The 13,295-nt window shown below is 37.2% G+C and overlaps 1 protein-coding gene across 1 annotated transcript in view; it reads left to right on the plus strand.

The window, feature by feature from the left end:
• The window catches only part of doc2b (double C2-like domains, beta), a 146,752-nt gene that overhangs the window by 110,403 nt on the left and 23,054 nt on the right, over positions 1 to 13,295 (plus strand). Inside the window, exon 5 of the mRNA XM_044371753.1 lies at positions 7,002 to 7,128. Within this exon, the coding sequence (XP_044227688.1) occupies positions 7,002 to 7,128 (127 nt within the window). The remainder of the gene's footprint in view (positions 1 to 7,001; positions 7,129 to 13,295) is intronic.

A 13,295-nucleotide genomic window follows, 5' to 3' on the forward strand; every position in this document is an offset into this window, starting at 1 on the left:
CAACTGAAGGACTGATAGAAAAGGAAGCAGAAAAGACAATGGTTGAAGAGGAAAGAACAATGGAGGGAAATGAGATTAATGGAGGGAGAGGAAAAGAAAGAAAAGAAGAAAAGGACGGAGGACGTTAAATGAAGAGTGGAAAGGAAGGAAAGAAATTAGTAGGATGCAAATGAGAGAGAATGAAGGGAAAGGAAAAAGAGGGAAGGAAATTAAAGAAATGGAGGGAGAGGATAGAGAGAAAAAAGAAGAGAAAGGAATAAACGGACAAGCAAGAATAAAAAGGGGAGAAAAATCAAACTTGTCTCCTAGAAATTAGGTTTATATACTACTAAATTGTTTTCCCAGTTATGTTACCTTGGAAAACATAATTGATGCCTGCTTTTTTTTTTTAAATAAAGGAATTAAGCACTACATTTATGAATTACAGTTCACATCCTGTTTGTGGTTAGTTTTAGACAACAAAAGCACTTTGGTTTAGGTAAGTGAAAGATCGTGGTTTCACTTAAATGTAAATAAACATGTTCTTCAAGTCACTGCAGACTTTTTTCTTTATTAAACTAAAACCACCTTTCCCTAATCTTAACCAAGTGCTGCCAGTGTCTAAACATAACCATAAAAAGCTTAATATCGCTGTAATTACTACTAGTGGATTTTGTGCTACAAGATCAGATAAAGAACTACGTATGTTGTCTCTGAACATTTTAACTCACACATTCAGTATCAACATGTTTGCAACTTGCCAAATATTTTAATTAACAATATTTTCTTATTATGTGATATGTCATTATATGAGAGAAAATGTAATTCAGCCAGTTCTAGCAAAACATATTTGCTGTTACAATTCAGTCATAAATGAACATGACCGTAATTTATAGGAGACAAAGTTTGGAAAGAAAGAAGGAAATAAAAAGAATAGAATAGAAAGAAGGAAAAGAGGAAATATGACTGTTCATGGTTTGATATGTTTTAGCCTTAACTTCTGTATCTGTGCTGAAAGGGTTTAGAAAATACATTTCAGTAAGCAGTGATGTTTGACGGTTTCTCTTCTTCCTGGCTCCTGAGGTGAATCATGTATTACATCCATTAGCAACAGTCATTTTAGCCAGAAATGACGGATGTAGTTATTTATCCTGTGCACTCTTTTTGCCTTACAATTTATGATACGTGCCAGGACGAACCTGGACGTGTAATAGCCTCCGATCAGAATAACAGTTGGGAAATCCTTTGTTTTTGTGAACTCCAAACAGAACTTATGTTTAGGTGAGAGAGACAGAGGACTTCCTGTATACTACAATGCTTGAGAATAGAATAAAACCTGTAACAAAAACTTCTACTTCCCTTGATAAATACGTCACTGTTATGCAATATAAGTGTTACTTCACTGTTCGCTGCTCCTTTATTTTTACCAAAGTGTTATCGCTGTGCAATCAAGTGGAAGAAGTAGGTTATGTAATCATATGCCTAATCGTTTTGATAGCTACAGTATCATCCAGTGATAGGTGAGCCATGTGCAGTGGAGGATTTCATTTTTCAGTTTGACACCTCAAGCATCTCAGGACTGTAAAACTACTATGTGTGTAGTACTCCCACCTTTACCTGTGACTTCCCCTGAGTGCAGGTGGCTCATTATATCACCGGACATTCTTGTTGTAGGTTTGCTGTACACTGAGAGAAACAGGTGTCACATGGGGAAAAAAATGGCACTGATTGGCTGTAGTGGCCATTTTTCTATGGATGGCAATCTTGGTCTGTCAGTTGGTCCACCACTTTGGGCCAAACTGAAGTATCTCAATAACTATAGGATGGACTGCCCTGAAACTTTGTGAAGGCTTTCATGTTATAATGATGTAATAATAATAATCTTTCTTTATAGAGCACTCTCCATCTAGTGCTAACACCTGGTCAAAATATAAATTTGTCCAATACTTTGGTTTATGACCAAGTATGTTCAATACTAATGGCATTCCCACCAGCTTCACCCATATATTACACCTGCCAAACATCAGCATGTTAGCATTGGCATTGCAAGCATGTTAGAGTGCTTATGTTAGCATTTTGTTCAAAGCACCACAGTGCCTAGATCAGTGGACAGCTCTAAGTATAGGTGTGAATGCACCCAAGATGCATTGAGGATGCATTGAGATCCGATTGCTCAGAGGTGGTCTGGGCTACATGTGGTCACATTCTTTTAGCAGTGTAAACGTAATGTGTCCTGGGCCACATGGAAGGACCGCCCATTCAACTGACGTCATCTATTTTCCGGCAGACTAGGCATGGAAATTGCATTGCTGCATGCTGGTTTTGTTCTTCTGTTTTTCCATTTTTCCCGTTCCCCTAACCCTAACCCGTATTCTTCTTGAAATTGGCAATTGCAATGGAAATTAAACAAAAACCAGAAAACAAATTGTTTCACTTGTCTGACGAAAAATTTTATTTCAGAAGCGAAACGTTTCACTCTGTTTCCCCTGGATGGTTTCCTTTGTCTTGTCAAGTTGATAACTACAGTTTTTAGTTTTGCTGCGCTGCTCGACATAATGAGCTCAGGATTTATCAGGAGGACGACTGCTTTACTCCAATCAATGAACCTGGACTGTGTGTAACAGCTGACCTTCTGGATGTGTACAAGTACACAGAACATTAATTAACATTAGATCTTGACCGATCCTGTCAGTGTGTCAGGAGATTTAAATAATCAATGAAGTTAGGCTGCTGTGCCTCGTGCATAAATGCGCACAACGTCTCTCAATGGGGAGACACAGCTGTGTGGAGGTCGCTGCATATAACTCTATATTTGTTAAATATATATATGTTCAGACCCAGCACAAGAGCAAATCAATAGGACGGGTGTTTGATTTTCGTGAGGGGGCACACAATGCATTGTGGATTTGTTTCTCCTGTTATCAAACAAGTTGAACACAACTTTGGACGGAGGGTACACGGACCCTACTCCTACCCCTGCCAATTAAAAACAACAACGATTTTGGTCTTTGCAAACGGAAATGAGGCCATGTGTGAACAGAACTTAATTATCCCACTGCAGCAGGAAATTTGGCTTTGTCTCACCATTAAAAACAATGACACAATAAAAACAATGAAGACACACACACACGGTCAAACACGAGCAGTACAGCAATATACTACAGTTATACAGAACCGTTCAATAGGATCCCCCAACATGGGGATGTTCTAGTGCTGTTTGGTCATTATACTGATTGCATTTGGCACAAAGGATACCTTATATATCTTTTTGTTGGCTAGATGTGTCTTATAACTTCATTTACAAAGCAGTTAACTCAAATTCAGAATAGAGGATGTCGACCTTTTCAAAATTCAACAAAGACCACCACCTTTCCCTCGCCTCAACCAAGTGTCCTGAGTTGCCAAAGCAGAAGCCTCAGTTCCGGTGAAGGAGCATTCAACACTATTGTATTGTGGGGTGTAATGAACTTTATTGCATCAAGAGGCTGGTAGACTATAGCCCTTTAGTGTATTTGTTTCTACTACTACAACCAAATCTGATGTTCATCTTTATATGCAAATGCTCCTTAAATCATCATAACATGTTTTGATCATCATATAATACAACATTTATTGTGTTATTTTTTTATTATTTGAAACAAACCAATTAATTCTTCAAACCATGTGAAATTATTTTTCTACAACAGATTATGAGCTGGAAAAGACATACTGTATCTCACAGCTGGTAAAATAATTGTTGAATCACTGTTGTTGACTGACAGGCAACCTTATCAACGCTCTGCAAAACTATTTAATTTTTATTTTATTATTTTCTGTTCCAGAGCAGCAAAAATATGACTGTATTGTTACTGAATTGAGTCCCATAACAACATGAGATGTGATCTGATGGACACTTGTCTGTGTACAAGCCAAAAAACTTATTTGCATAACAGTGCCTTGATTAACCATTTTCCAGGAACAATATACTGCGAGAAAGGCCTCCACATTTCCGCACAGCACTATTCATTTCCTTTTGTAAATTGAAATTTGGATTGAGCACCACCTGTCCATGTGGCAGATAAGTTATTTTTTATCTGTTGAGTTTCATTCTGAGGCTACAATGCTATTACACATATTACTCATGCCATTGGGTGCACAAAGGCTGCATGTTTTCCTCCATATGGCAGCTAATTATGCAGAGAGAAGCTCTCAAAACAAACAATATTCCACTACGTCAGCTGGATGTAGTCGTGAGTGTGAATCATGTCATGTCAGAGCAGTGAGTGATTACATAGGGTCTGTTCTCTGCACTTATCGAAGAAATACTGGAGGTCCGCTGAGAGCAGTGTTGTCCCACACCAATAATTGACTCATTAAATGAAATGGTGTGTACTGTATGTGTGTATTTGTCCATGGTGATTCTTTCAGTGCATCATCAATCATCATCTTTTGTAAGCTGTCATACATAGCAGGCTTTGATACCATTGATCAAAGTATACTTTTACATAGATGGGAAAACTGTGTTGGTTTTTGTGGAACAATATTAAAATGGTTGAAATCATACTTGGAGGGCAGGGATAATTTTGTCACTATTAGGAATCACAATTCAAAACGCATGTCATTGCCCCACGCTGTACCTCAAGGGTCGTTTCTCTTCTGTTTAACCTGTACATGCTCCCACTTAGCCACATCCTTCAGAACAATAACTTTGCTTATCATAGTTATGCTGATGACACTCAAATTTACTTAGCTCTCTCATCAAATGACTACAGTCTTATAGAGTCATTATGCAAATGCCATGTGCTAATAAATAATTTGATCTCTCAAAGCTTTATGCAATTAAACAAAGAAAAAGCAGAGGTAATTTTATCTTACAGCAAAGATAAGAGGCTCAGGGTAGCTTCTCATTTAAAGGACAGGGCACTTAAAACAGAAAAGCAGTGGAGGAACCTTGGTGTTTTAATTGTGTTTTAACAGTCATGTAAAAGCAATAACATCTTTATCTTATCCTTAAAACATAGCCAAAGTAAGAGGTCTTATGACAAAACAAGATTTGTAAAAATTGATTAATGCATTACTGCAATAGACTCCTGACAGGATTTCCTAAAAACACCATCAGGAACCTGCAACTTATTCAAAATTCAGCTGCAAAAGTTCTGACCAAAACCAAAAAGGATGGACCACATCAGTCCAGTTCTTACATCTCTACACTGGTTGCCAGTAAGCCACAGAATTGACTTTAAAGTCTTATTACTTATTTATAAATCTCTACATGGAGTTGGCCTTGAATATATGACTGGTATGACTGAGAAATATAACCCTACAAAACCTCTTAGATCACTAGGGACAGACTACTAATGGTGCCCAGGGCAAAATCTGAACAAAGAGAAGTGGCTTTTAGTCATTATGCAGCACAGTACTAGAACCAACTGCCTGATGGTCTTAGTCATGCCCCAACCCTCAAAGTATCTTTATTGTCCCTTACAGGGTAATTGGTTTGCAGTCGGGATAAACAAAAACACACAAATCATACAAACTCACACAAATCACCAAAACACTGATGGACAACAACAAACAGGACATAGTGGGCAGAGTGATTTAAAGGGGTTCATTCAGCATCGTGGTCAAAGTGCAGAAGTTAAGTAAGCAGTCTGTACAAATAAAAAATCTCCAGACAACATTAGAATACTATCTACAGCAGCGGCAGCAGGGACAAAGGAAACTAGTCCTCATTACAGGCTGACAACAGCTCAACAGACAACCTGAGGGTCACAGTTCAAACTCTTGGCAATCCAGAGGGGAAGAAGCCTCTCTGAACATTTGCCTATTATAAAGGTTGGTAAGCTGGGCTTGATTCTTCCCTGAAATCTTAATAGCCACTTTGATGAGGCTACTGAGCCTGTTTTTATTGAGTCAAATTATGATACCAAGCAACAATGCAGAACATTACAACTGATTTAATAAAACTTCTGTAAAAGGGAGTCATCATCTCAGAGGAGACATTAAAAGAAAATTTTCCTCAGGAAAAAAAGTCATTGTTGGACCTTTTTTGTCATGGAAGCAACATGACTATTTAAATCCAAATTGAAAACCTTATTGTTCTCAAGCGCTTTTAACTTAATGTTTTTGAAACCTGTGGTCTTATTATTATTGTATTATGATTATTTTAAATCTTTTATTTATTTGTTTTTAATCTTTTACTCTCTTAAATTTTATTTCTTAATTTGTTTTATTTCTATATAGATTTTATCTAATTTATTTTGCTCTTTTCCAACTGTGTTGCTTTAACTTTGTACAGCACCTTGAATCTACCTCTGTGTATGACACGTGCTTTATAAATAAAACTGCCTTGCCTTGCTTTACCTAACAATGAATCTTCTTTTTTATTGATTGTAGAGCATACTGGCAAATATACTTTAATGTTTTCAAAGGATGTTGTCATGCATTCAAAATAAAGATGCTTGTGTTGTGTTTGGGTGTACAGGGGAATCAGGTAAATGGGAAAATTGAAAATGGGCACATGATACAAATCAGTAAACAGGCTGGATGTACCATCCATCACAGCACAATTCAATTCAAGCCACACTAATTGAGTAAATAAGATAAACACAGAGAGATATGTTCAAGTTGAAGTCGTGATTTGGTTTTAAATGGCTTTGACATGATCAGGAACACTGTCATTTTATGAACATCTGAAATATCTCTCGAATTCTTCTCTTCAAAAGTTTCCCCTCTTTTTTTCCTTTTGATCCATACATGGTACAATGCTTCCTAAAAACTATAATAATTATCCCATCATTTTCTGTCATACTGATTGAGTCTGGCATAAATCATATGAACTCCTTCACTGCAGGGCTACCAAGGTTTTGCTTAAGTGCATAGAGCCAGTGGGAGCAGATGTATAGTGAAGTAAAATTTTGGTGAGAATTGAATCCCTGTGATTGACGATGATTGACTCCACGTGGAAAATGACCGTTGTACAGTTGTAACACTCTTCTCAGCAACAAAACCTACCTCTGCCTTTTCTCTTTTTCTTCTCTCAGGATTTCAGTGTGTGATGAGGACAAATTCCGCCACAACGAGTTCATCGGGGAAACACGAATCCCCCTCAAGAAGCTGAAGCCCAACCAAACCAAGAACTTCAACAACTGCCTGGAGAAACAGTTACCTGTAAGTCTACTGACTGTGTCACACACACAGGAACAGGGATTAGACAAAATAACATCATTTACAGTTTTTATTATCTTAGCTACATACTCTACTCTTCTCTACAATACTTTTCATTACTATACATCACAAAACAATACTGTACTTTACCCCAGTATAAAATACTAGTATAATACTATACTAATATACTATATTATACTAAACTTAAGAACTACATACAAACATTATTACAGTGTATACTATACTGTTATACAAAACTGTAATACACTATATATTGTATTATATTATACTATACTATACTATACTATACTATACTATACTATACTATACTATACTATACTATACTATACTGCACCATGTACCGTATTATACAACACTATGTTATACAAAATGATACTACAGTATATACTGTATTATACTATACTATACTATAAATGCTAGTATAGTATAGTATAGTATAGTATAGTATAGTATAGTATAGTATAGTATAGTATAGTATAGTATAGTATAGTATAGTATAGTATTCCACGATATAATACTTATATTATCATATATTATACTTATTAATACATCATAGATTATACCTCTAAAATATCCACCACCCTGTCAATGAAATTAACCCAGTAATGTGATCAGTAGTAAAGGGAAAAAGACAATATCTATGTTGTTTTTAATTGTCATGGGTTTATTATATTGACATTTCTAACAAAGCTTTTGCCTTTTACCTCTAAATGCCTGCTAGTTTCACTCATCTGAGGTTTTTAACCAGAGCTATTTCAGCTTTTCTTTTTTCAGATCATGTACATATCTCACTGTATTGCTACATTCCTAAATTTTCCTGAGCTATACTCTTCATTAAAACTTCAGGGGTGCACATGGCACAGCTACTGTATATGTCGAAGGCCTTATTACAGTGTAGCATAGAGAGAAAATACTGAAGACATTCTTAGTATCGTTAACTCATTTTTTATGAAGTATTTTTCACAGGAACATAGTTAAACTGTGAAATACCAAGTAGTACTAAATTCATATTATAATAGCAACACATCCTCATAATTAAACGATCTGGTTTGGGTTAAAATGATCACTCGAAAACATGGTGTGGGTTAAAGTTACTTCTTTCTTAAAATTAGGCAACCTTCACTGTCAAGGCAACAGTAAAAACACTACAACAATCGCAGTTATGGTTTATGAAAACTGTCCTGACTCGCGGTTGGAAACTGGAAGTGAACATTGGTCTCCTGCAGCTAAGTCTCCTTTTTGCCATCTATCTATCTAACCATCCACCCAACACGCCACCTCCAATTATTGAAATTTGTCACCTTATATTGATCTGAACTGTGTCACTTCTCCATGTTATAATTACCATGGCCGCTCGATGGTGTGTGTCACTCAAATGTAACTATAGGTCGTTTGTGACAGTTCAATTTTCAACCTATACTGTCGTTTTTCTTTTGAGGACAGGCTGTATAATAGATGCTGTTATCTCTTCTTTTGCAATAGTTATGTTACAACAAAAGATATCCAGTGCAATTATGTTTTCTGGGAGTCAAAAGAGAAATAATGCTACAAATAATAGAGAAAAAAAAGCTTCAATCTTGCTTCAGATGCTGTACATCACCACAAGGCATGACATAACATGAGAGTTTCATATAGTACATATTAATAATTGCAACAGTATCCATAAGGATTCAGTTAAAACCACATGACATATTGTTATGTGAATTTAACCCATTGAGTTTTGAGCCCATGAGTGGATTGCAGGAGTGGATTATGTGTTATGAGAGAATGGGAGCAGAGTGGAGTGTCATTGAACTGTGATTGAATATCCTTTTCAAATTGCCTACACAGTTTATGGTTTCAAAAAAGTAATAATACAGTGTAAATCTGGATCATCCATACTTTGAGATAAATGCACTGCCTCCTTTTTAGAGAGACTGATCCCTGTTGCTCTTTTTATTATGCTTTGTTGTCCATGTGAGTGTGAAATAGCATTAAGAAATGCTAAATATGCTTGTGCATAACTGATAACTGCATAACTTATTTCTTATTTATAAATACTGTACATGCTATGCTTCAAAAATATCCATATTTTTTTATCATTTATCACAAAATAATTACAGAGTAAAACTGCCAGCAGAAATCACAGCCACACAGAGCTGGAGTTAAAAACCTTGATTTTGTGTGTGTGTGTGTGTGTGTGTGTGTGTGTGTGTGTGTGTGTGTGTGTGTGTGTGTGTGTGTGTTTGTCTATAAAATCATGACCAGTGATAAAACTGTGCAACATTACCTCTCTAAACTTTTGTGACATAAATCAGAATATCTGTAAGGTGGTAACAAAAAAGACTACATGATCAGTTTGGATATTTACTGTCCGTGCTGATATCTGACTCACTAGTAGTTTCATAGCCTCCACCACAAAAAGTACATCCTGACAGTAAATGGACTGTACTTGTATAGCACCTTTCTAGTCTTCCGACCACTCAAAGTGCTTTTACGCTACAAATCACATTCATAAGCTGAATGGGTACAGGGGCTACCATGCAAGGTCCCAACCTGCCCATCAGAGGAAACTAACCATTCACACACATTCATACACTGATGGCACAGCCATCAGGAGCAATTTGGGGTTAAGTATCTTGCCCAAGGACACATCAGCCCACGGACTGGAGGAGCCAGGAATCGAACCACCAATCTTCCAATTAGTGGATGACCTGCTCTACCTCCTGAGCCACAGCCGCAGATAACATGATGTTTCAGGCAGAATCCATATCTCTCCATGACTAAGTCTATCTTTCACTATGTGAAAATGATTTAGAAAATTGAAGGTAGACCTGCTACAGCTTTTCATCACCTATCTCAGTGAGGAATGGATGCATTTACTCTACATGTACATTTAATCTAATTATTAGACAGTATTTAACTTCCTACATATGCATTCTCATATTCCTCATAACGATAAGACTGGGGAAGGTTTTAGTAGATCTGGTATCTCAGACCATCACAGCATGCAGTGACATTCAGCACAGCTGTAGAGCAGAAGTGTGTGTCAATCTCCATAACTGTTTTTTTCAGGGATTGTCTGCTCTGTCTCAGTTCATTGGCTTTGCTATTTTGGACCAGTCTGTCATAAATGTCTCACACAAGCAAGGGAAAGTATAAAGCACAGTTTGGCCATTTTCACATGTGTCAAGGCAAAGTGAAGCCATGACTGCTGCTGGTTACTGAAGGGGCTTGAGGCAGGAAGCTTTCTGCTCTGCTTGCTTGCTGCTTGCTTGAAAAAGCGAATAAGGAGTTCTGTCTACAGAGGATGTTGTTTGCTGTGCTGGGGAGCATAGAGCACCGACCATTTAATCATCTCATCCAGCAGCTAGCAAGCCTGTCTTCTGGTTGATTTTGGCCTGACAGTAGAGCATTTTGACAGCCTGCCAGTGATCCTGTGAAAGGGGCCGGTCACAGGTTGAAATATAGGTGAGGAAATGTGGAAAACAATGATTAGATGTAAACTAAAAATCTTTCTACCAAGTTTATCCCATTTTCACTCTATATATTCCAATATAAGCACTGAATAAAGTGAGTGACCAAAGTACAAAAGAAACTGTACTCTGCCAATTGTGTGCTCACCTACAGTGAAGCTAGTTTGAAAATCAAATCTGCAGTAAACAAATATTGGTTTATCCTAAAGTCTTATGCCTCTTTAAATCAAGTTTTTTACGAATCCACCTCTATTTACATTTAAGAAGACAACCAATAATTTATCTAACATGCTGGTCAGGACTGATTTTGTTCAAAGAAAGGGGACATTTATCAAAGGTTGTTTTCCTTGTAGAAATCGTATGTATAACATGCCATACAAAGATTGTTGTATACTTGTTACAGTGCATGCCCCAACATCTCGCCAATAAAGAACAAAAATCTCAGAACATAAATCAGTCTTTTGGTATAGAGAAAGTGACCCAACCACGTAGAGCTGGTGATCTAGAAAGACAACCACTTCAACATGAAGGTTGGATTTTCACATTAAATGCCATGTCTCAGGCCAATTTAAACAAGGAATTTGACTTGTCTCCTTTCCTGTAACAATTTGTGGAATACATTAATAAACCATGTTTTGTCTTATACTATAATGACTCATGACGGATGCCCTGATACTTTCATTGCAGTATACCACAGATATGTTTATTCATTATGTAGTTATTTTGTTTTTTGTGGACTATGGTGGTTGGAAGTTATTTTGGTATTGCCCATATGACCCACATTAATATCTATTTGATTGTTTGATTATAGTTCTATAAATGACACTCACTGTTGGTGCAAAGTTAAAAAGTCCCAACAATGAAACTGAAGGACTATTACTCACTCAAGGCACAGCTGACAGGTCTGTACATTTCCCCCCCTTTGCTCAAGTTTGATGAAGAAAACTAAATAAAAGGAACAATCTAACTGATTTGGGTGAGCGTCAAATCAATGTATTCCTTTCATCAGCCAATCCTCCAATTCACTGTGACATCTGGGAATTTTCAGTGCTGCTAAAGTTTATACGTGATAAAGTTAGAGCACAGAGGCCAGTACCCAACAATCTGCAATAAATATATACCTGAAGTAGTCCAATTTATATGGAAGCAGGTTAAGGCACATTCATGAAAGTAACTACATAGTCACCATAGATAGATTTAGTTACCACCATAAAGAGGAAAAGCACATGCTGGTGTTGAGGCCTTTGGAAGACATAGAGCTGTTTTGGTAATCTCACGGTACCTGGACTGCTGCGTCCTTACTAACATTTTGACCAATCATCCATTTCTATTTAATGGATGTGTCTGCCAGCCTCAACTCTGGATCTGCCATTAGCATTGGCACTAGTAGACAGCGAGGAGGCATGAACAGTGTTGGAGCCAGCCTCCTAATCTGGCAATGAATCTTGGATCTGTGTCTCTGTGTAATATCGTTCTCTTTCCCCGCAGCTCAGTTGGACAACGATGGCTCAACTGTGAGAGATGACCACAAATTCGTTGCTCACCCTGCTGCCATTTAAAATATAATTAGTTTAATCCCTGTTTTGGATTGCACTTTGTCTCATTACAATACATGCAAGCTGATGTTTAAAAGCCATTGATTTGTCTGCCCTTTACCAGCAGTAGCATTGCTATAGTGCTAAATAGCTGGAGAGGGCTCACAAAAGGTTATAGCCCATAAGTGGTTGGGTCTGATGGTGAATAGGTTGGTCAGTCAATCCAAACACGTGGTCCACAGCAAGAAATCATGAAAAGTAATGTTAAGGTATGGACATTCATGATCCCAGGAGGATAATAAGACAAAAAGAGTGTAGGAAGCCAGTGAGGGATCATGTTAGATGTTAGATAGAGTTTTTTAGGTTTATTGACAACACTACAATATATTTTAAAACATAGCATTTCAGACTGTGTCAGAGATAGAATGACAAAGTCCTAGACTTACATCCACCATTGTCCCTGGTGTTTTCACAGACCATCAACCATTCAGCAAGATGGGGCAGGAGTTCATTGTCTTTCATGAAGAAACATCACAACACAAGAACCAAACTTAGACAGTTGAATCCCAAGAAGAAGTAGCTGTCAGGATGTACTCAAGACAAAAAGCAACATAGACTCACATAGCTTTATACTTCTAACAGTCAGTATAAGGTTCTTTGCACTTTAAACCTGGAATGACTGATTTTTTGGGCCTCTTGCAACACTGAAGTATTATCACCTCTAAAAGTTTTTGTGGCAAGCTTGTTAGCAAACAGTTGCCTAGTTATACATTTAGCAGACGCAGAGCAGTTTTAGCATTCATTCTAGTTGCGTTTCTGGTCAATATTCACTATCCTTTAAGCTCCTTTGAACTTTTTGGTCTCCACTAATTCCTGAGGGAAATATCTGACTCTTTAGCTGCCAAATGCTCCACTATGTTTACCATCTAGTTGTTAACTTTGTCTGTCTGCTGTTTGGTGCAGGGAGTGTAAGATGGGTTTTTAAAGCTGTCTGTTGTGTCCAAAAAAGACACTAATGAGATTGAAGAGTGTGAACTATAAATCTTGAGTGTTAGGTGAGAATTTGCTGAAGTTTTGTCACTACTGTATGAACAGCCGCTTTCACATACAAGTATAAAGGTCATGTGATCTACTGTTAGTATAAAAATATTGATCATAG

This window comes from Thunnus albacares, chromosome 13 (assembly GCF_914725855.1).
Source record: "Thunnus albacares chromosome 13, fThuAlb1.1, whole genome shotgun sequence".
Taxonomy (NCBI): domain Eukaryota; kingdom Metazoa; phylum Chordata; class Actinopteri; order Scombriformes; family Scombridae; genus Thunnus; species Thunnus albacares.